Source organism: Cavia porcellus, unplaced genomic scaffold, assembly GCF_034190915.1.
Source record: "Cavia porcellus strain 051 isolate PalLab524CR breed Dunkin Hartley unplaced genomic scaffold, mCavPor4.1 scaffold_7, whole genome shotgun sequence".
Taxonomy (NCBI): Eukaryota; Metazoa; Chordata; class Mammalia; order Rodentia; family Caviidae; genus Cavia; species Cavia porcellus.
Window position 1 is genome coordinate 57562909 of NW_026947490.1, and position 24482 is coordinate 57587390.

At 42.4% G+C, this 24482-nt stretch overlaps 1 protein-coding gene and 1 long non-coding RNA gene across 3 annotated transcripts in view; both read right to left on the reverse strand.

Annotated features, from left to right (window-relative positions):
* Prrx1 (paired related homeobox 1) overlaps positions 1 to 12986 on the reverse strand; it is a 70437-nt gene extending 57451 nt beyond the window's left edge. Inside the window, exon 1 of one of the 2 annotated variants that reach the window (XM_063253657.1) lies at positions 11668 to 12986. In XM_063253657.1, the coding sequence (XP_063109727.1) occupies positions 11668 to 11908 (241 nt within the window). In that variant the 5' untranslated portion in view covers positions 11909 to 12986. The remainder of the gene's footprint in view (positions 1 to 11667) is intronic. The other variant, XM_003468618.5, reaches the window with a different exon arrangement.
* Positions 12987 to 18915: 5929 nt separating this feature from the next.
* The window catches only part of LOC111756426 (uncharacterized), a 30035-nt gene continuing 24468 nt past the window's right edge, over positions 18916 to 24482 (reverse strand). Inside the window, exon 2 of the long non-coding RNA XR_002790906.2 lies at positions 18916 to 19265. This is a non-coding gene — a long non-coding RNA (uncharacterized LOC111756426). The remainder of the gene's footprint in view (positions 19266 to 24482) is intronic.

Genomic DNA, 24482 nt, shown 5'->3' on the forward strand with positions numbered 1-24482 from the left:
AGCTTCACCCCCACATCCCAAAGACTTTTCATTTTTTTGAGGTTTTGCTATAAATCTAATTGAGTACATTTTGTTATCTTTCCTTGATGACATTATAGCAAATTCTCTATATACTCAGCCCCTTATTTTGCAAGCATTTCTACAGGCACAATATTTATCCCACTCCATGAAGAAGATGACACAGAAGTTCCAAACCCACTTTACAAATCAGATGGGGTAAAAAACTTAGAAATATTGTGTAGCATGTCAGTGTACTGAGAAACAGCATGCTAAGCTCTGCCTTCCTGACCTACTAGACAGTAATACTTTTTTTAAAAACTTGGTTGACTTCAAAGGTAGTGGAATGCAATTAAAACTTAACATGGGATCAGAAGAACAAAATTCAAATCACTTTATAGTAGCTTGCTAGAATTATCTTCCTGTTGCAATTTTCTTATCTGTAAAATGAAAGTGTGCAGAAAAGAGAAAATAATTAATGCTGCCTCTCTCTGCTTCCCAGAACTGACTTTCTAAATGTAATATTTGTATAAGTTCTTATAGTTTGCAAAACTTTCATATTATATCTCACTTTACTGTTCATGTGATTAATACTTTATGACAAAATAAGACTCGGTTTATAAAAGTAATCAAAGAAATAATTAAGTCAAACAGAAATTTGGGTATATTAAATCAGTTGAAATGGCTGTACCTCCAGGCCTATCTCAACACAAGCTAAATTTCCTGCTTGTCCAAGGTAGCCCTGGGTCTTAAAAACAAAATAACTAAAACAGTATATAAAACAGATATTCTCACCACCCCAGGAAAGAAGAATGTTGGACTGGGTTGAGAAAGAAAAAAAAGGAAGATAAAAAATTTAAATAGCGGTCCATATATTCTGAGTAAAAATGATCACACTTGGAAAAATCTCAACGTCCCTGAGGGAAGCTGAGAACAGACTATAACAGTCAAATGTGCAGTGGTATTATTTTCTGTTTCTCTTGTCAGAAGGGATTCAGCCTTTGAAATATGTCTAGCAAAACTGCACATTTCAGTCCTGTGATTAATGAACTAAATTACGTTTTATTTCTTAAATGTCTGAGGATTCATCCCGTGGCCTTCGTCCGATCTTGAGGATTAGAGCCGCTGAATAGCACATCTGGTTATAGGCATGGGGCTCTCTGGGTGGTTCCTTTGCTTTCCTCCCTCAGAAAGAGGCAATGTGGGGAAACGCAAAGACTTTTATTGGTCAAGTGTGGCTTTTAATTCTCTAAAACTGATCATTACTCTTTCCCTTTTTTTTTTCATAAAAAAAGCAAGGTTTTAGGATGTATACTTCTAATTACAATTTTAAAATTTTGACATTAGTTTTATGTCACTTGTTAATATTCTAAAATATTTGGATTCAAGTGTTTTAATGCTGACTTGCTTGAGAATAATTTTAAATAGACTTACAAATAGAATTTATATTTTGTTATAATTATCACTTAAAATAAAAGCTCATGTCTGGATAAAAATATATTATTTTCAATTTTGTACGTGCTCCTACCTCTCAAAACATACTACCTTATCTTGAAATATGCCTCTTTCACACCTGGCATAGAGAAATAAATGGCATTTTCCTCCTTAGTTTTCTACAAAAGCACAAATGAGTCTTAAGACAGTTAATAAAAGAAATTCCAAGACCCAGAGATTGACAGTAGGAGAAACATTTTCATTCCCTGTGGTATATTCTGCTCATTTTGCTAGCTCTTCCTTAGCATACAAAAACTTGTAAATATTAGCTCTCTAAACATGGTCTGGGAATGGCCTTCAGGTGTTAGAAGCAGGCTTTTCCAATTTCAAAAGTAGATATGTTCTTATTATCTAGCAAAGATTCCCAGCTAGACAAGCAGGGAAAAAGAAAAACAGAAAGTAAAGAAAGAAGAAAGGAGGACAGTGGACCGAGGGGGGAGAAAGGGAAGAAGGAAGGAAGGAAGGAGACAAATTGCTTACCAGGAACAAGCCATTTGCTTGGAAGGACTTTAGGGGTGCAAATGTGTCCACTGAAACCCGAGAACTTTCTGAAAGTTTGCATGCTGTTTTTGTGTATGTTAAATTTTTATAATGAGAACAAGTAGGCTAAATGATTTTCTTCATTTGGGAGAAACATGATTTTTGAAAATAGAATTTAAAATTCTTCCATTGATCAGAGAAATAACAGTAATCAAGAATATTAATACCATATCATTCAAAATTATGTACAAAATTAAAAAGAAAATATTTTAACATTAAAATATTAACTGCATTTACCTTACTTTAATTTTTATTTGAATATTTAATGGAAAATAATGAAATAACGTGTTTTTCTAATATAGCACTTATTGTACTTTGGTAATTTTCTTTTCTGTTCCTTTTTGTCTGAGGGTTGAACCAAGGGCCTTCTCAGCGAGCTACTTCCCCAGCCCTTCTTTTATTTTTTATTTTGAGGAAGGGCCTGGCTAACTCCCTAAATTGTTCAAGCTGGGCTCCAATTTTGATCCCTTTCCCTCAGTCTCCAAAAATCTGGGAATTACAGGCATACACTACTAATCCCAGATATTCTTCTCATTTAAATGTTACTTGCATATAAATCACAAAGACCGTAGAACCACACTATACCAAAAAGAAAAGAAAGAGATAGATTTACTGTATTTGCTTACTGCAGTTGTACCATACAATGTGAAATATACCCTCCTCCAATGTCTCCAGTCTTAAAATTCTCCAAGTAAACTGACAGGTGTGAAATATGTAAAAAATAATTAAGCAATACTTGTGGGTACACTGATTATTTCTAGAGTATGCACCAAAGAAAGGGCTTTGAAGGATCTGAAATTCAGCAGTCAAAGCTCTCACAAGGTATGGTGGGGCAGAAACTTGGGCACTAGTGTGGGTAGACAGGAAGCGAGGACATTTCAGGTAAGAAGTCACAGAAGCGACAAAGATGCTAAGCACATAGGTAAGTATCCCAGCCTAAAGAGTATACAAGAAAGCAGTAGGAAATGATCCCCATGTATACTCATGTGTGTGAAGAAGCAGGTAGCTGAAGCAGGGCGGAAACACTAGATTACAAAGAACAACTTTCCAAAAACAGAATAAGCAATGCAGACTTGATGTAGAAAAGAATAAGACAATGGCAAGTTCTAAACAAGGAGGTATTATTTTCAAATAACATGCTTATAGGAGAAGTTAATGTGTATCACTCAAATTGTTCAATAAAATGCGCTGAAGATCGATTACACCCTCTCCATTCATCACCTGCACATGGATGAAGAAAAGCATGGATACCAGAAGAGCCACTTATGTAGGGAGTGTTAAGCAGCGTAGGTGAAATGTGCTAGAGATTTTAAGAGTAGGTGGCCGCCAGCGAGTTTACAAAGTAAACGTGCTGGGGATATGAGCTGAGTTGCACAGGGGCATAAGGGGAGGAGGGTCAAGGGCAGGTTTGAAGTGTCTAGTTTTGCACGCACGCATTAAGATAATCAGGGCAATCTGTAAGGGGATCGTATTGGGGAAAGCGAGCTCATTAGTTTCATATTTGTGTTTGAGACTGCAGTCTTTTTGAGATATGCAAATGAAATATGTCATACTTGAATCTTCAGCTCCAAGAGGGGGAATTTTAAGGTATAAACTGCAGGTCATTAGTATATAGAGTGTTATTGAAATGTCAGGCACAAAGACACAAAGAGAACTGAGTGGGAGAAAGGACAAAAAGAGTCTAGTGTTTTGGCTGGATTAGAAAGGAGATCAGATTGACTGAAAAGAAGGAGTCCATTCTATTACTTAAAAAACATTAAAAAGACACAGGCAATACTCAGACAGTAGGAAAGCAGCATGGGAAGCAAATAGAAAGTAAAGTCAAATGTACATAATTGTCTAATGTTACCTCCCAGTCTAGGTCAATGGTAAGATACAAAAATGCTAATGTATAAAAGTTTCGATGCAAGTTATAGATTCAATACCTCATCCCTTAGAACTTTCAATACTATATATTTATGAGTAATCTCAAAAAGACAGAGAGTGATAACCCATCTCCCTCATCACAATCCCCAAGAAATCTCCAACTAGGCTGTTATAAAATGAGTTACTAGAGAGGAAAAATACGTATAGATGTCTGGCTTATTTCATATAATCAACCTGGCAGAACTCTTTTTTCTGAGGATTCAAAACACTATTTAGGGGAACACTGCAGCTCTAAGTCCTAGTGTACCCTGAAGCATACAGGCCTCAGACACACTGTCAGGGCAGAGAGAGTATAAAAATGAAAAGGGACACAGACAAGGATGGACCACTGACTTCCTCATGACCCTTCAGACCCAAGCCAGTTCTGCCGAGGCTTGTTTTAAAATACTTGGAACCTTGAGAAACTGTTTCTCTCCAGGTACCCAAAGTGCTGACCAGGCCTTAACCCTTTACACATAGTCAGGATCATTAAACTTATGGCCCTGACCCAAATTTTTATTAAGTTGGCCCACTTAGCCTTTAAATTGTATATCTAAGTCTTCTTTGGAAAAAAAAAAAAAAATATATATATATATATATATATATATATATATATATATATATATAATGCTGGGACAGCTCCCATCTGTTTTTATGTTTATTTAAAACTATATCACCTTCCAGCACTATGAGGTCCTTTAAAATATAATGACATGACTGATGATGAGAAATTAAATGAATGGAATGAATGTTCTTATTCTCAGACAAACGTCTGTGGGAAAGCAATTTTCCTTGGAGTTCTGGCCTTGTGCTTCTGTTTCTTGTGCACATTGCAGCTCAAATTATCATGAAAGGTACATATTAGCCAGCATCCATGCTGAGAAGACAATATCTTCATTCAGCCAGTCAGGTAAGAAGAAAAGCTTAAAAAGAAAATCACAAAATTTACAGAGGAGGGTAAGAATTTATCTTCTCTAGTCTTTAAAATTCTTGACATTGCTGTCCGTAAAGAATCACTGGAGGCCAAGAGTCAGATACAGAAATTGGAAGTGGTTGGGGAATGTGCAAGTTTCGGGGTCTTACAAGACTTGTTCTTATGCTGGGGAGAAGGTTGCCGAACTGAAAGGGGCCAGACAGTCTTCTATGAACATTGCAGGGGTTCTGAGGGGCATTTCGCAGCAACTCTCTGAAAGGGTCCAGGTCTCCATCTTTCAAATCTGCTCCCTTCTCCGCTCCTGTTTTCTCAAATACCAGGAGTTCGAATACACAATAATCCACCCAGCTCCCAAGGGTCTAACCCTTTTCCCCCATGCAGCCTCAGCACCAGTTCTAGTGCCAACAGACTTCAGCTGGGCTGCCCCAGGCCCTTCCTCCTCCCCACTCTCCTGTTCCCCCCGGGAATCCTGACCACCTCCTTGAAGGAGAACAGCCGAGGCCTCCAGCTGTCCCATGTGCGTGGCATACACGTGCACAACCCCCTGGATGTCTTCTATTCACGCTTTAACGCTATTGATCGCTCCCAGTTTTGCTTCTCTAAGTGAGAAGTCTCTTAGCCTGTCTGCCATCTGAGTTGGGGGTTTTGAAGGCAGGTGTTCCAGCCCGGCCAGGGAGGGAGCGCCCCCTTTCGGCGGGAAAAGGCAGGAGGAGCGCAGCGGCCGAACCAGTCTATGACGGGGAGCAGCGCTGCTGCCTCCTCCAAACAGGCAGAATTAGGCCAGAGTTAGGGCGAGAGTCGCACCTTGGCCTGGATAGAGATCCAAACCATTGAAACCCAAAATACTGTGGGACCGGGTGAGGTGAAAATCTGCGCTGAATTAATTCGTCTTCTACCTGTCTCATACCTACTCCCCGCCCCGCAAAACATGAGACCCTCCTGTTCAGCCTCAGTGTGAGCAGTGTGAGCCCCATTCCTGCATCTGAGTTTGGTGCATTTCTCTCCTTTCATTAGGAAAACACTCAATTACCTTTAAATAACACCATGAAAGCAAACAAAACAGGCATAAAACCCGCCCACGCCCTTTCTCTTAACTGGGATCTTGGAGATTCAAATTAACACACAAATTCCAAATTTATTCCTCACCCGAAGCAAAGCTTATCAGATACTATCAATAATCTTAAAAATAAGCCTTCTTAGAAATTAGAACTTCCACATTATGCAGCGCAGCAAAGGGGCTGGAGTGTCTAGTTTCCAAAGATTGCATCCTGTTCATAATTGAGACTTTATTCCTGACCCACTCTGATTCTGTCCTCAGAATTTTCTGAAACGCCACTGTTGATCTAACATAAAATTTTCTTAACTAAGCACCATTTATGTGATCCTCCCTTCCCCGTATTAAAGTGGAATCAGCCTCACTGTTTTCATTAAGAAAAGTGATTCCAGGGGCAAAGAAATACAATAATCATTTTTGCATCTTAAACTTAAAATCAGTTCTTCATCATTGTATGGCTACTATCTCGAGGCTATCAGTACTAGATACAGACAATTTATCCCAAGAAGTACGCATAATTCTTGGAATTATTAGGAGACACTTGCAAAGCCGCACTCCACAGCTTCCATACCAAACCTACGAACGAACTCCGAATGCTGCTGACTGTTCTTCCTCCGCTTTCTCTGTGCTGTATCTCTGCATACACTGGATTGGTAAGCAACTGGCAATTAGAGAAAAGGAGAGTGTGATGCTTTGTTGATACTTTTATTACTGTTTGGGAATGCTAGCTTTCAGTTGAGTGTTGTTAGCCTGCACAGCATGGCTTTTGCTTTTTCGGTGATGAAAATTCTTGTGGATGCATAACAACAAGGCTGTTGACATATGAATCTTCTTTAGCTTGTAGAAAAGAGTCAAAGCACCCAATCCCTGGAAATGGTAGGTGGCTGCATCAAGGTGAAATACGGAATTGGCCATCTAGTACCCAGTCGCACTATCACAGGGCACATTGAAAGTGCGTGTTTGAACATGAAGTGGCCACATGGATCCCTCATTCAATTTTTCGCATATGTTTTGTAAATGCCTATCTTAATCTCTAAGCACCCTGTTGGTTAAATTTACAAAGACTTGGCTAGAGGAAGCCGAACCTCTGCTTCTCACAGTCTCCTACTTCTGCAATAATCACAGTAACAATGCGCATAAATCAAACCTTATCGCCTTCTCTACAGATACTCTAGATTTCAAAGCATTGCTATGCTTAGAGCTTCTGTCTGGTTCCATCTTTTCTAAAGATTAAAAAAAATAATTGCAAAGTGGGCACAGACTTTTGCAACAACCGGGTACACGGGGCTCTAGCACTTCCGCCAAGCAGAAGGGTTATCCAGGGTTTAAGGGCCTGCTTTAGAAGGGAAGTGGCTGGCTAAAGAAGAGAGCCAGTAAACAGAGAAGAGCAGAAATGTAAAAGAACCACACCACTTGAAGTTTAAAAAATCAAATTGATCTAGGGACCTCTGTAGTTGAAAATGTAGGACTGTCATTTCATGCAAAGGAGTCTGAGAAGCGAACAATATTAACCCATATTAGAAACTCTCAGGTTCCAGCAAATCCGCGTGGGGAGAATGGAGAAAGGCAGGCGTCTCTGCTTCCGAATGGCCTCTTTTCACAAAGGGCGCGAGGGGGTGATATCTTGTTGGTTTAGAGTTGATTTATTCACTGGTGTTGTAAAATCTAAAATGAAGCCGCGGGGCAGACAAAGAGACTCCAGGGACCCCATGACCCCGCTGCTGCCTGGTGCAGCCAGGCTGACCTGAGCATCCCCGGTGAGGTCGCTGAGCGAAGATGTCCCTGTGCGCAACTTCCAGGCTCTCCAAGTCCAGAGGGCTTCACTCTCAAATTGAACTGGGAGCCCTGCTTCCCTGAGGTCCAGAGCTGGAGGCTTTAGAGCCCCAGGAAGGATTCTTGGGCAACCCAAGCATTGGGCTTCGAAAGTGCCTCCCTAATACCTCAAAGCTGAAATCATCCTCTGCCCAGACCCAGTGGAGATCACTGGACTATTTTCCCCAGATTTTAAAAAGGAGGTCGCTCATCTCCTGTTCTCTAACTGCAAAATAAACAAAATTCACAACTATTTTCACATTTGGCTTTGGGGGTTCAGAGACCTCCCCTGATTCTAGGTTTTATCTCTACCCATCTGAAGTGAAAAATTTTCAGGCCATCCTTCAAATGATTTATTTTATTGGATCCTCGGATGAATTCAGATAACTGAAGCTCAAATTCAAATTCAGAAGCCTGCAAGGGCACAAGCCCTAGGGCAGTGGCTCTCCGGATGCTTCAGTGTCATCACCATAACAAACGCCAGGGGACTTTCTTAGACTTCGGTAAGAATGTCCGCTGGGTAGTGCCCCCGAAAACGTTCCTGCTCTCCTGGGTGTTTGTCTCGGTGTCGGAGAGGAGTTAGGAGACAGGCCGGCAAGGGTGTGGCCAGTAGGCTGGGCAGGCGACTCTGGTCTCATTTGCACCTCTACTTTTGTGACAAATGGATTTCCTGGGGTGCAGTTCTACACTGACTGCATCCCACCTCTGCCCGGTGCGCCCTTGGCCGGCTGGTGAGCCCGCCTGTGTGTGCACGCGTGTCTAATTGACTTTCCGTCTACCTTTTTATGACTACATGTGTTTCCAACAAAAGGTCTTATTAGGACAATCTGGTTTCACTAATTTAGAGGTTGGGAACGGGAAGGCAAGAGTTGTGTTTTGTTTACAGAAGCTGAGATTAAGAAATGACAGGGAGATGCACTGTCTAGAACTGCGCTTGTGCGTGTGTGACCTGTTTCTCTTTTCTCTCCCTGGCTGCCCCTGTCCTGCCATCTCCCTCATTCACGTACCACATTTCCACTGAGCCACTGGATTGCTAACAGGGTTTCAAAAAGCCATAAGTTTGAGAAATTTACCATGTTAGAAGAGTCAGCAGAGGAGGGAAGAAATTTGTCTATGGAAAGAAAAACACACTGGATATCAATTAAGAGGAGGGAGGCTGGGTCGCTGACAGAGGTAGGAAGGTCAGCAAGAAGTCGTCGTCACTGTTCAAGACGTTTAGCTCCTCTTTGCTACACTCAGAATACTGAAATCTAAAATCTTACAAAATTAAGAATGCCATACTGAAGGTACTGGCAGAACAGGCAGTAGAACCCATTTTGCTAATTTCCTCAAACACAAAACTTACACAGGACAAGGGTATTCTGGATAGCTGGAAAGGTCGAAGTCAACTTTTCACGGCTCACCATCCCTCAGATAATCTTTTCCTACTTTGCAGTGTTGTCTCAGCTGAATGCAGGGAGTGCCCTGCCCAGGTGCAGTTTCAGTCTCTTGCTTCACTGGCTCCTGGTATAACTCTTCAGTTCCCTTAGAGCCCGAACCTCTGCAGGCTAGAGGCCCACTGGACCTCTCTGGTCTAGACTTCCAAGCAGCTTATAAGAAAACTGCCTTGGAAACTCCTAATGGAAACCCAAGAACTCAGAACAATGGTCCTCTGGCCACTTGGGATCACCAGACATCTCATTCTCTTCCCATTCTCTCTGAGGAGAAAAGGAGGAGATTCAGGAAACATTGCTTATAAAAGTGACAAACTGTCTGTTAGAATAACCCCTTGACTATCCCTCTGCAAAGCAAGACCCCCTGCATTCCTAGGTGCAGGGCCTTGTTCTGTACTCCGTGGCTTCTCCTGAACCTGTAAATTTACTGACAGTGTTCTGTGATGTGCCCCCTCCTTAATTTGCCTTCAGAGCCTCAGTTTCCTCTAGGTGAGTTCTCCCTACAAGGCCTGCCTACTCCTGGTAAGTAGGAGATGAGCTCCAGTAGAAGGGAAGCGGTTTCCCATGTCCTAGCCCCTTCTCCCTGGAAAACCATCCCCAATTTTGTCCATAAACCTGAGCCTCTCCTCAACAGGCCTCAGCGATGCTTCTGCACCAGGCCCACCCAGGTCTCATATAGAGCCACTGTTACACGGCCTTGACAAGTCCAGAGCTCACTTCTCTGACATCCATTTGAAGAAGCAAAGCAACTGGACCTTCCATGCAGAGCCCAGCACATACTGCACCCTGTGCGGAACTTACAGAGGTCGCCTGACCTTGGTCCTGCTTTCCCATCCTCCTCCATTCTCCTGGGGTAAAGGGGCACTGTCTCCCTTCCCTACCCAACCGTGGTATACACAGCAGTTTCTTTACAGTCCCGTTTTCTGTTGGGAGTCTCCGCCTTTGGTTTTCCAAACAGATATAAATACTGTGATTACTAATTAGGCACGGGCAGGATGGGAATGTCAGAAATGCAGAATCTATGAGCCTGGGTTCCAAATGTCGTTGTTGTGTGTTTTACATTTTCCCTAGTAAAACATTCAAAAAGAATTATAGTATTTCGACTGCATTTTGTTAGAGCTAATAGTACCTGAGAATTACTTTACAAATCCTGCTAAACCGTACATCAGGAGCTTCCAAAGCACCAAAACCCTAAACAGAATGCCTCTGCCGCTGAACCAATCCTTTTACAGGAGTTGGGGACACTGATTCTTCACCGCTTAGAATCCACTACCTTTCTCTATTGAAAGGCCCGATCACATCTCCTCCTGCATCCACTGTCACCCTCTGCAAGAGCGAGTGGGTGTAATAGAGTGGAGTGACCCCAAACTGTCTCTGGCTAAAATCATTCAGACGGGAGCCAATGCAGAACTGAAGAATGGGGACAGGGGCAAGAGCCCCTAGGCCTCCCTTCTATCTGATCTAGAGTGCCCATTGGGCCCCCACCAAAGGGTACAGGCCCTTCCCAGCTGTTCCTAAGCTCTGTTTGCTTTTTATGTCTATTTATTGAAAGTCTGAGGCAGGTAACATTTTGGGAAAGGCATAGAACATTGGTGTGTTCCCAAAGTTACCGAATTTCACGAAAGAGCCCTAATGGTACAGAAAGCAATCATTTCAGAACTTTCAGCCAAGTTCAACTATCCCAACCTTGCAAAGAGAAGCAACTATCTGTGTGGATCAGGTGACAGAACTATTACATATTCAGGGGCCACTGGATACACTCGCAGTCACATTTTAAAAGCAAAGTTAATGAGATCAGCCCTTCCTGGGACAGATCACCTGGTCAGTGTGGGGAAGGCAGGAAGCTTGTATTTGGACTTTAACGCAGATCTTGGGGCCACCAAGCAGAGACCTCCTGAAATGTGACACTGGCCTCAGCTCTGAAGCCCGCGATTCCCCGGTGCCTGTGCCTGGTGCAGGCGGGATCGCTGGTGCCACCTCTAAAAGACATTCCGTGGCTTCTCCTGAGTGCGCACAAGTCAACGGGGCTTTTCTTTCCACCTCAAATCCCTGTGTAGGTGGAGGCGACAGCAGGGGTCCCGGAGCAACTTGGGGACCAGGGCGCTGGCCCCGGAGGTCCGCGCGAGCGCTGCTCAGAGCCGCGCCCCCGTCCCCGCGCCGCGCCTTCCCCAAGCCGGTCCTGCGGACTCCGCTCCACTTCTGTACCCCGTGGCTGTCCGCAGGGCGCCGCGCAGGACCTGTCCCAGCCCCCGGGTGCCTCGCCAGCCAACATGCAGGCAACGACCCCGGCCGCAACGCGGGTGCAGCGAGGCATCCGCACCCAGGCGCAGGCCCCGGCGCCCCTGTCGCACCGCCTGGCGGAGCCTCCTCCATCACCCTGCTCCCGGACGGCGACAGCCACGTCTCCTCGGGCGCTGGTCTCCGCTCTCCCAGAAACCCTGAGCTCCCTCTGTGCTCGCCTCCCTCCTCGGCCCCGAGCCCGGGTCCCGGACACTCACTGTCCTGCTGCGGGGTGTCGCTGCCGCTGGTGAGACCCGGCGACTCCAGCAGGCTCCGGCCCGCCTCGCCCACGCTCTCGTCGGCCTGCGCCGCCACCATGTCCCCGGCCTCCTCCAGGTCTAGCAGGTGACTGACGGAGAAGTTCTTTTTCGCCTGCAGGGTGTCGAGGTTGCCCGGGCTGTCCAAGCGGCCGCCCAGCGCCGGCTGCCGCTCCAGAACGTGCCCGTAGCTGGAGGTCATGGTCCCCCCTCGATCCCACCCACCCCCCTCTTCCCGCTCGAATCAACACCAAAGGCTGTGGGGGCGAGGGGGGAGAGGAGGCGAGTGGGGAAGAGAGAGGGGGGAGTGCAGAGAGAGAGAGAGAGAGAGAGAGAGAGAGAGAAGAGAGAGCAAAAAATGTGGGGAAAAGGGCGGGGGACCCCTTCTGCGGAGCTGAGCGCTCTGCACCCGCAGCCTTCCGAAGCCTTGGTTGCTTTCCTGAAGCCAAGTCCGGCGCGGTCCAAACAGAGATAGTCCACACCAAAAAATAAAATTAAAAAGTTACCCTGTTCAGGTCAGGAGAAAAAAAATTCAATTTTCAAAAAGCGTCCACACCACGCACACACTAAAAATAATAATAAGGGGAGAGAGGAAAGCGGAGGCCAGCAGGGCGGGGGAGTTAGGCAAACAGAAGACGACGGAGGAAGGGGTGGGAGACAAGAATCAAAGTGGGTTTTTAAAAAATGTTTTTTTAAAGAAGTTATTCCCCGGCAAGAGTTCAAGCATCAACAGAAGAAGGCTTGTTCCAGCTTTAAAACATCTTCAAGAAAACGTGTTCCCCCCTCTCTGCACTCCTGTGGATTCTCAGGAGTGACTAAAGTTTCAGGAGGAGAGGGTGATGTCTTGCAGATGTATTAGAGAGCAGGATTCTCACTTTACTTTTCCTAAGGCGTAAAAAAGGAAAAAAAAAAAAAAAAAGAAAAAGAAAAACTAAAAAGTAGGGCTCCAAGGTCCGAAGGAGGGTGGTGGTGGGTTCCCCCCTTTCCCTTCTCGCTCTCCCCCTCTTCTCGGCGAGCTCCTTTTTCCTTCTCAGTTGGATCAAGAAGCTCTCTGGCACTTCAAAAGGCACAAACTGGCATGCAGAGGAGACTTTGTAGGGAATACAAGAAAATTGGAGACCCCTGGGAGGGCAGATCTCGACTTAATAGGAGCCTGTAATTACGTGGCAAAGCCTTTGTGCCGCGCCTGACGTTTTACAGACCCCCTTTCTCCATTGCAATCTCCTTCTTCCTCCTTTCCCTCAGACCAAAAAAAACACTCTGATTAAGAAAACCCCCTTTGCCAACATCAGAGCGAGAGAGAAAGGGAGAGGGAGGGAGCAGGAGCGGGCGAGGGGGAGGAGGGAGAGCGGGAGGGGAGAGAAGTAGGGAGCCCCCTCGGATTTTTAAAGTAAAGGTCTAATTATCATTCCCCTGCAATAGTATCACAGGGAGAAAAGACAAACTGAAACCCACAGTCACTTCAAACGGGTGGATTATTTTGCTTCGGCATTAACTCCTCCAGATTTGTTTAAGATCCCGTTGGAAAAACCTCATTTGCATGTTTTGATAACAGCTACAGGGAAACTTCTTGGGGGAAAAAAATCCACAACTATCACCATCAAATTTTCTCCCCCCTTAACGCTTCCCGCTGTTCTAACCGTTTTTTTTTGGGGGGGGGGGGGCGCAGGGTGCGTCCGAGGGAGAAGAGCTGAGGAGCCAGCAGATCGAGGCCGCCTTTGGCTCCGCCGCCAGCCTATTAAATAATGCAATAAAACCACAAGCGCAGTCCTCGCGGGAGGCGCTCCCACGCGTCTCTGCAGATGCAAGCTGGTGGCGGAGACCAGGGAAGCGCCACCGCGATCCCAGGCGCTGCTTCAAACCACGCGGAGGGAGGAAGCGGCGAAAAAGGCCCCTGGAGTAGATGGTCCGGGTCCCCCACCCCTGCTAATCTTGCACCCTCCTCAGGGTGGCAAAGGTCGCTTTCTCGGGGGACCACGCTGGGCGCGAAAGAACCCGATCGCCCCGGTACGGAAGGCGCGGGGACCCCAAGATTCCCCGTCTCAGTCACCCCGAGGGCTCGGTTGCTTGCCCAGCCCTGACTTGACCCAGGGCAGAGAAGTGCTGCGCAGTTTTTGCATGGAATTCAGGAACCGTTTTAATGGTCTCATTAGAAATGTGTTACTATATGAAGAAGACATAAAATAGCAAGCGTTTTGTTTGAGGCGTTTTGTCCTTTAAGCACGCGCACCCACCCGCGCTCTCTCCCTCTGGTTAGATTTTTTTTTTTTTTTTTTTTTTTTTTTCCTGTTAGAGCTGAGAGGTTCGATTGCAGGGAAAAGGGGTCCGCGTGTGTGCAAACGGCCACAGTTAGCCCAGAACTTCCAGCCCTGATCTGGGAAAAGAACATTTGATGCCATCAAAGAGCTGCAGATTGAAACCAGATGTGCTCGCCTCGGCTCTTTCCATGCATTTAATTAAGGAGCCTGGACGGAGGAGGCTTTTTCATCATTAGTCCACCGCCCCCTCCGCCCACGGGCTGCTCGGGGCTACTCGGCCCGGGCCGGGGCCCCGCGTGGCCAGCAGCGCGGGCGCGGGTGGGGAACGCGTGTCCGCGTCGGGGTGGGCGCGCGAGGACAGCGGCCTCCGCCGGGCCAGCGCTTGTGCCCTCCGCGGTGTGCACGCGGCTTGGTGGCTGAGATTTCCACCCGCGTCCTCCTCTGAGTGGGCCGCAGGGTCGCTTCGCGCGTCCTCGCGAGGACCAGACCCGGGGCGGCTTCTTCTCCTCTCCCTTCTTCTCGTGTCGCGACGCCCATCTGACAGTTGTGTTTCTTTCCCCTCGGGACAGGATGCCCTCTGTGACGAAGGGCTGGCTCCTGGCATCCTTTCCCCCTGAAGACTAGGGACCTCTTCAGCAGGCCAGGAAGTGCCTTGTCCCAGAGTACAATCAGCATGGCTGGTGACAAGGGACGGTGATGGGGAAAAGAGGTCACGGATGGGCAGGAGACGCACGGTTAATGTCTCCACCCGAGTTCACCGTCTGCCCCAGAGGAATCAGGCGCGTTGGGAAAATCACCTATTTGCTGTTGGTGTTAATGTTTGCCGGTGGCACCAGTACAGTTCGGGTGCTGACAGCTTCCGCGAAAACTCATGCATGTTTGCTAAGTATTTGTCGACCAAATATGTTTATCTATGACGTAATTTTCTATGCGAAACGTTTTCCCAGATGTCTCTTGGACAGAAAGTTCAAATGCAAGCGCATAGAGCCTGGCCTCTCCAGCCGGGCTAGGACCAGAGCCTCGCTGACTCAGGACTCGGGGTAGCCTTGAAGACCGAGGAACACAGGGCATCAGTACTCCAGCAGCCGGCTGGAACTGCAGAAGGGGAGGCCGCAGGCAGGACCCCCTCCCCAGGCTGTGTGGCTTTCTGGGCCCTTCCCAAAACTTACCTAAGGTCCTAGCGTTGGTCCCTTAGGAACCAGCGTCACCGTCACCGGAAGAGTGGGGTCCGGAGGAGGGGAGAGAGACGCTCAAGTCCCCTTGGAAGCAAATCCTCTAGACAAGCAGCACCCTGAAAAAATTGGTCCTGTCCATCCCATCCCCATTTTTTATTCATTATTTTTAGGTCTTTGTGGGTTGTTTTTTCAAGTAACAATTACAAATATGTGGGATCTGCACTCGTGTTTATACACAACATTTATAATTTTTTTCAGATTATGGATTGTAATTGTAAAAAGTCAAGACAGCACTACAGGGAAATTCAAAACAAGACAGAGAGCGCCTTTACCCCTAAGGAGAAAAGAGGCTGAACAGGCTTTCCCAGCACCCGCGGAGCTGGCGGAGCTGGCGCTGCTACCACAATGCTTCGGAAGGGGAAGAGTCTTACTGCAGTGCCAACGTCCCTAGCCCTGGGCTCCGCTGCTTGACACCTAGATTTTAGGCCTTACTCGGAAAGAGGGGTGGAGCAAGGGGGAAGCTGGTGGACCCAAGTTCTTGGGGCTGAGGTTGCACTTAGCAGAGGATTCAGCACCTCCTGACCATCTGGCAGAAAGATGTGAGGGGTGGAGATCAGAAGCTGGGCGGAGAGCACTTGCTCCTTTCCCAAGCAGGCAGCCAGGCCTGGCCTGGGAACTTAGAAAACCCTAGAGGAAAGGAGCCTGCTGTTGCCCCTCTAGTTCCTTAACCGCTATTTTGCTTTCCCTTTGTGACTTCCTTTAAGGAAGAGGAGGAAGGAAAGCATTTTTATTTCAAAATCTTTAAGCATGAGTAGGCCTTCCCTTGGTTTTAGCTTTGACTTGCATCTGTCAATCAAAACCCATCAAAGTCTGAAGCCCTGGGTAATGTAACTAACCAGAACTTTCTTCCTCGTGACCCTTCCAGCATCTGAAGCTAGCTTGCCAACTATTATTTCTGCCTACTCCCTTTTTTTAAAATCTCCTTTTTTGGGATTCTTCCCCAAGAAAGTAAGAGCAGAGCTGAGATGAACAAGGAAAGTTGCCAAGAGATTAGAGCAAGGTAGGAAGGAAGTTTGGTTCACAGCCACATGTTTCTGGGTGGTCTATTCATAGGTTTGTTATTGATTAAGATCCAGGGTTTCCCTGGCACTGGAAACTGGCAGAACTCTGCCCCATCTGGCTAACAGGATGTCCCCCACCCTAACCAGGTTCCATTCTGAACTAGAAGCTAGCAGTTGCTCTCCCTGGTGTGTTAATAAGCTGACACATAATCATACGTGACAAGTCTCAGGTTCCATGATGTCCAAAGAAGACAATATCACCCTCAAGCAAACGACATGCTGTGTGGGGTGGAAATACCTTCCTGCCCATGGTTGAGTATCTAGCACACATTCATTAACAATGAAAACATCAGGCAAGTGTGAAATATAAGATAGATTCAACAGGGTGCCCATATGTTAATGTATCTGAGGAAAGGTTATGCCAGGCCTCTCTTTTGCCTTCCAAGTCTCGTTCTTATAATCTTAAATAGCATTTCAGAAACAGACAAATGCTTTCCACACACACCCAACTCCATTCCCCCTCAACTCTACCTCGTAGCTCTATCAAATTATTTTGAAATTATGCAATAGTAAAAGGAAATAAGAGCAGAAACATGCTTCCAAGTAGGGAATACTATATCTCTTCTATTACAGGCTCAGAGGCCCAGCACATGAAGTTCGGTCCCAGTTTCCTTAGACCCATCTGCTCCTCAAACCACCAGGCACTGACTGCATATACCATTGAAACAACTTTAGCTAAAGACAGCAGTGACCTGCACACTGACTTGCAATAAATGCTCCTCAGACCCTATTCTGCTGAATGTAATTGATAAAACCTATATTGAATACTCTCTTTGAAATTTCTTGTCTTATTTATCTGCCCACTTCCTTTTTCTCTTCATAGTGGTTTTTTTTTTTTACTCAAATGATGATATTCTCTAGAGTTCTGTCTACCATCCTCACTGTCCTTCAGAATAAATAGGTTACATATACATGTGTTAAAAATCAATTTGCTTCTCAATGAGAACAAAATCTAAATCTTAACTTGGTCACTGTGGTGGATTAACTGTGGCTCAACTTGTAACACTCAGCTGAACTGAGTCAGAGTGGTTCTGCGTGTGGAAGGCCCACATGAGGATTGCTGCCAACAGCATAAATGAAGAACTGCAGGAGAAGAGAGTGTGCTGTTGATTCTCTTAAAGAATGAACTCCCCTGTTCTCATCCTCAGAGGCACTGGCTCCTTGCTGTGGCTGAGGATAGCTGCAATCCTTTTAAGCGAACTCTGGTCCTTACCTTGAGTATTGCTTCCTGGCTCCAGGGCAGATTTCTCAGCCTGCTGGCACAGATCCTTCTTCCCACTGTTGCAGACTTTCTGGCTTCCACTATTGACCTTTGGGCCTTCCTAGTGTAGACCCTTGACACAGACTTGCTTGTGACATTGTCCTGGGCTCTAGGTCTCCACCTGGACTTGTACAGGGCATTATCATGGGATCCAGACTCTTAGCTGGATTATTTGAATCTCTAGTGCATGGACAGATCTTTTGTACTCTTCTACACTTGACTTTTGGGGGAGGGAATATTATAAAATAATCCTATAAATTACGTGCTCAGTATTAAAACTATTCCCTTGAAAACCCTGACTGAGACAGTCACTTACTTACTTTGCCACCTTAAACAAACTGAACAGTTTATGCCTCTCAATTTAATCATCTTGCAGGTAAGCCTGAAAAGGCATCTATCAAATGCAGAATATTTGTAAAAATTAAATCAGAATATATGCAGTCTATTTAGCAAAGTACTTAGCATAAAGAAATCCTTGAACATAAAAGGACAGCTATTTCTCTGCCGGGTGTGCACATTTACTGAGAATGTTTTCCTACACAGTGTACAGTAATAACATGATTTCAGAGAAATTGCTTCTAGGGTACAATGTTCCATGTACAGAACTTGGCATAAGAGGCATAATTGTACCTAGACTAATTACAGCTTGTCGCTATCTCCGGTATCTTTTATATCATTCTTTCTTTACCTTTTATCACTACAAATAAAAAAAAGATACGTAATACTTGAAAAAACTGATTTTAAAAGTGTGAAATAATTTGTTATTTTAACACTTCGGAGATGACAACTCTATTACTTGTATGCCTTAAGCCACTATTATGCTCCTTTTAAGAATCTGTACATTTTCCTTTTATGAATCTGGTACTCAGCTCTGCATTTTTTAATTTTATTTTATTTATTTATTTATTTATTTATTTATTTATTTTTGTTGGTACCAGAGATTAAACTCACGACCTTGTGTTTGCCAAGCAGGCACTTATACCACTGAGCTAAATTCCCAGCCCTCAGCGCTGCATTTAAAACATCAGAAATATATCCCGCACCCCTCCACACATATACACACATACACACATACAAATACCACAGAGCAAAATGCTGTTTTTGCTACTCATTCGTCATTCTCTTTTTCTTGCCTTGTTCTCTTTGGCATCTTCTGGAAACCAAAAGCTCAAATTGCTTTCTTCAAACTTTGAAGGGTGAGATTTGGTGAGCATTCTAATATTCATTAGTATTTTGCATGCCAGCATTCTGGGAGGCTGGGTCAGGAAGGCTGCAAGTTCCAGCTCAGCCTGGGCAATTTAGTGGTGTAGCAAGATGTAGGGGATGTAGCTCAGTGTGACGATCGTATGTTCAATCTCCAGTACCACAAAAATACAGAAATATAACACAGGATATTAAATATCAAACTTCATATTATATTGTGGATCCAATGACATAGAATTTCACCGTTAAACCTTGAGCTATGAACAATTCGCTAGTGTAATGGGAAGAGCCATGAAAGGTTTTTTTTAGTACATATTTGTAGTACATTTATGTCACATTATTTGTGTAGATTCAGTACAGGTTCATAGCACATCTTAATACCTCTTTCATCCCTTTTCCCCTCCCTCCCACTGTTGATCCTTTTCTCATTTGAGACAGATTTAGCTGAAGTTTATTCCTCGATTCTATTTCTTTAAAGCAATTTTCAGCTAGTTTGTCCTTGTGAATCTCCCACTCTAGGCCTTAGATGTTCAAAGTATTTCTGAAAAACAAAACAAAAAAATATAACTGTTAAGGATCTGAAAGAGTGCCTGGAAAACAGTAAAATATACAAATATTTTAGATTTTCTAGTTTTTTAATAGAAACTGTTGCTGGCCTATTATTAAAAAACAAGAGAAACAATATACAACAGAAATAGGTGGTCCAGAATAGGGAGGAAGCAGAACCAGATTTTTTTAAAAAGCTATAATATGATCTAACTAACAAATGATCAGCTGATAATATCACCAAAACTTGCAATCAAAAAAATAAAATGTAATTTCTAGAGCTGAAAAAGAAACCAGTTTTCTAGTGTTCAACTAGATATTTGACACAGTTTTTTTTTTTTTAAGAGATAGCTGGAAAACAAGTCTCAAGAACATATCCAGATTGGTGAATGGAGACCAAAACTAATGGAAAGTATAAAAAGGACTAGGTAGGACATATGAGACATATATGATAAGGTATAGATATGTAGACAAGATCTACCACATCGACCAATTGCACCAAGAAGCCACCTTGCGTGGTCTACCTATGTCATCCAGGTTTGTCTGTGTATATGCTATGACATTTGTACAATGATGCAATCACTTCACATTTTATTTTTCAGAATGTAACCCCTTTGTTAAGTGATACATGACTAAATATGAATGTGTATTAAAAATCGTTTAAATACACCAATGAAAATGTCATGATGCTACAGTGTCCTGAAACAGACATTCCTTAAAGTCAAGATGCTGGGTACGGTGACAAACACCTGTAATATCAGATACTCAGGAGGAGATCAGGAAGATTGAAAAATTGAGCCCAACCTGGGCAATTTAGCAGCATAAAAAGACACTATCTCAGTAAATAAATACAGAAAGAAAGGTGATTTAGCTCAGTGCAAAGACGCTGGGTCTAATTCCCTGTATAAATAAATACACAAACAAAGCTCATAGAGAACTTGCATGCAAACAAATGAAAAGGAGATTTCATATAAGCGCCATCAAAAAAGATATTAGTATTAGACAACACAAGCTTAAAAGTATTTTTAAAGATGAAGAAGGATATTTAGTAAGTACAAATAAAATTAATGTTATAAGAAGATATAATTTCAATTTGTACGCATCTATTAATGTGGCTCCTAAAATAAATATCAGAAATTGGATTAACAAGAGGAAAAATATACAAAATTATAATGACAGGAGATATTTAGTGTGTTTCCCTGCACATCAGATAGCAAAAGAAAAATATTCATTAAAAAGAGAGATCTGAAAAACACTTGATCTGACAAATACTGGGAATCAGCACTCTGCTACAAAGAAAATTAAATTTGTGCCATTTATAAGAAAATGGATGCATCTTGGGATAGTAATATTAAGTGAACAAGACACACAAATTTAAATAACACATGGCTTCTCTTATACAAGAAGCCCAAAGTATAAATAAATTGTAGAGCAAAATAAAAAATCAATAATAGTGAACAAGAGGACAGATCTTTTGCAAATGAGAAAGAGACCAAGAGATGGAGGTGGGAGGCGGGGGAAGGACAGGAAGAAGCTGTGAGAAAAATCAAGAGGGCCAGGGATATAGCTCAATGGCACCGTACTGAGGTCATGAGTTCAACTCCTGGTACCAAAAAACAAAACAAAAAAAGTGAAGATGTGTTACGTACCATCATGTGTACCAATTCCCCATGATGAATTTAATCATTGTATACTGCAAACATGTATAAATAAAAATTTAAAATTTAAAAAAGCACTGGAAACAGATTATGCATTTTTCCAAGCTCATAAGTAATGTTAGCCAAACATTAATGTCTACATGCTAAGCCATTAAACAACACTCAAAATTATCGAAACTAGTCAATTAAGTCATCAAGCTAGAATTCAAGTGGAATTAAGCTATGCTCCAATGAAAACAGAACAAGAAGATCCCTGAATGCTAGGAAATTAAGCTATTTGATTTCATAAATCACTAGCCAAAGATGAAATTAAGGTAGAAATTAGAAACATTTTGACCATACGACAATGAATACCTGATGCAGCCAACGTACAGAATGCAGCTAAGGGTAGGCTTAATGAGCATTTCATAGGCTTAAAATACATTAGAAAAATAGAACTTAAAACCTGCAGTCCAAGTATCTATTTCAAAAAAACATTAAAACCTCCAGGTTTAACAGTAAGAATGCAGAAGGAAGGAAACAATAAAGAGTTGAAAACTAATAGCAGAAAAAAGGAAAGTGTAATGGAGAAAATTCACAAAGCAGAAAACAGATACTTTGAATAAATCAAGAAAATCAAATACTTAGCTAGCTGAGAAACAATAAAAGAGAAAGACAATGAATTACTGATATTGAAGTAAGAGGGAACAGCTATCTAAATTTTAGCTGTCAAATAATTTTTGTGTGTGTGTGAGTTACTGGGATTGAATCCAAGGCATGTGCCTAAAATGAAAGTACTTTAACTGTGAGCTATGCTCAAATAAAACCTAAGAGAGTATTTTTTTTTATTAGTACATGTTTGAGATACATAGTGATTACATTCATCTTAGGGAGCTGATAATATACATATTGCTTCTTAATCGTGTTTACTCCCCTTGGTTCCCTCCTCCTCCAGTTCCCTTCTTCTCTCTACTGAATCTGCCTTCCTGATTCTTAACATGACTATTTTGCTCTTTAATTTGTTTACATTTTGAGTGTTTCATATGAGAGAGACCATGTGACATTTACATTATGATCTCAAGATCTGTTAATGTGTTTACTTCAATTGTTTCAAAATTCATAAGAAATGGACAAATTCCTAGGAAAAAAGCCCAATGTATCAAAACTGACACAGTAATAACTAGAAAATATAAACAATCTTACATTTTAAAAAGCATTTGTGTACTTTTCTTCACAAACAGATCTTCTGAATAAGTACCATTAATGTTCAATTCTTCCAATAATTTATAAAAGATGAAAGTAGCATTATAAAAACTTCTATGAAGAATAAAAATCTCTTATTTTATGAGACAAGCATTAGTCTGACCACCAAACTAAAAAGGAACATTACAAGAAAGGAATATCACATACACAAAAGAGAAAAAATACAAGCTAATAATAATAAGTAAATACATGAAACTTCCATATATAAATTACCAAGTCAAATCCAGAAATATACAAAAAATTTGAAGTCTGATGTTTCAAAATCATTGAGTTCCTTCCAGAAATACAATGTTGATTTAATTTTAAAAAATCAATGTGACTTGCCACATGAAAAAGAGAGCATAAGAGAAAAATTACAAGATTATCTCAAATAATAAATAACTGGACAAAATTCAATATTTATAATAAAAAAGTTCTTGATGGTCTATGGTTAGAAAGAAATATCCTCAGCTTGATAAATACCATCCATGTACATAATACTTTCTGGTAAATGTTCCATGTTTTCCCCCAGAGACATGGGTGCTTACTAACAATACTTTTTTTCAACATTATCTGTTGGCCTTAGGCAATGCAATAAAAAAGAAAAAATTAAATATTAAAATCAAAAAGGAAGAAATAAAACTCTTTTATGTGAAAACGATAGAGTGATGTGCCTACTCTGAAGTCACATTAAAGTACCCCATACAGTCACTGAAATGGCTAAGTGAAGTACACAGTACATATAGGGACTCAGAAAAATTATAGCAACACTTTCATGAACTAGAACACTCATATCCTGATGATAAGTTGGTACAACCAGTTGGAACTATCACACGGTACTATGGGAATGTATGCTGATATAGCTAGAGGACTGTTAATAGCTACCAAAGTCAAATATATTCTATGCTAAGTAAATATTTAAGAAACGCATGTATACATGCACCTTAAGAAACTGTAACGCTGACTTTTAACAGACTCAAACTACAAATAACCCAAATAACCAACAGTATTAAGAATAAAATACTTGGTGTATTAATATAATTAAGGACTACTGCTCTGACACAAACAATATGGACAGATCTCACAAAGATGTTGTTGCCTAACACATTGAACTCAAAAAGAAATTCACAGACTAAAAGTAAAAGTTTGAAAATCAATACTTCATGCAACAGGAACCCAGAAAAAGAGCAGGGATAACTACCCTGTTTGCAGACAATGTGTGAATTTCAAAACAAAAATGATCAAAAGACCAAGAAACTCACTACATACTTGTTATGGGAAAAATTGAAGAGGAAGAAACAACAATTACATATTTATGATGCTGGACTACCCAGACTACACAAGACAAGTAATAATAGACATGAAGAATCAAATAAGCAATAACACAACTGTAACGAGAGACTTTAATATACCATTGTCACAGAGACAGATCATCTAGACAAAAAGCAGCAAAGGCATAACACAGCTGAAACAAATATGTGAACAAATGGACTTACTAGACATTTATAGAGTGTTCCACCCAACATCACAATACACAGTTTTCTCAGCTGCACACAAGTCATTCTCTAAAATAAACCATTACTAGCTCACAAATGCAAAGGTATCGAAATTATCACATGTATATTATCTGACCATACTTCAAATTGAAAATCAATGGCAAAAAAACCATAAACACATGCAAATTAAGTGACACCCTCGTGAACAAGCAATGGGTCACAGATGAAATTAAAGCAATTAAACAATATTCTACAAGTAATTTGGAGAAGACTTAATGCCCATACTCCTCAAACTCTAATGAAATTAAAAAGGAAACTATTCTCCCTAAATTATTCCTGGAGGTAAGTATTGCCCTGATACCAACACCAGAGAAAGACCCAAACAAAAAAGAGAACTACAGGCCAATCTCCCTAATGAACATAGATGCAAAAACTCACAAAAAAAGTACTAGGAAAACACCATGCAGCAAATCATCAAAAAGATTATACACCATGACCAAGTGGGATTCATTCTAGGAATGCAAGGATATTTCAACATATGCAGGTCAATAAATGTAATATACCACACCAACAGAGTCAAAGACAAAAATCACATGATCATCTCAATAGACGCAAAAAAAAAGCTTTTGATAAAATCCAACAATTGTTCATGATAAAAATCCTACAGAAAACCTGAATAAATGGTGTCTACCTCAATCTGATAAAAGTAATCCATGACAAACCAACAGCCAACATCATTCTAAATGGACAAAAACTGAAAGCTTTCACTTTAAAGTCAGGAACAAGATAAGGATGTCCACTACCACCACTCTTATTTAATATAGTTCTAGAAACATT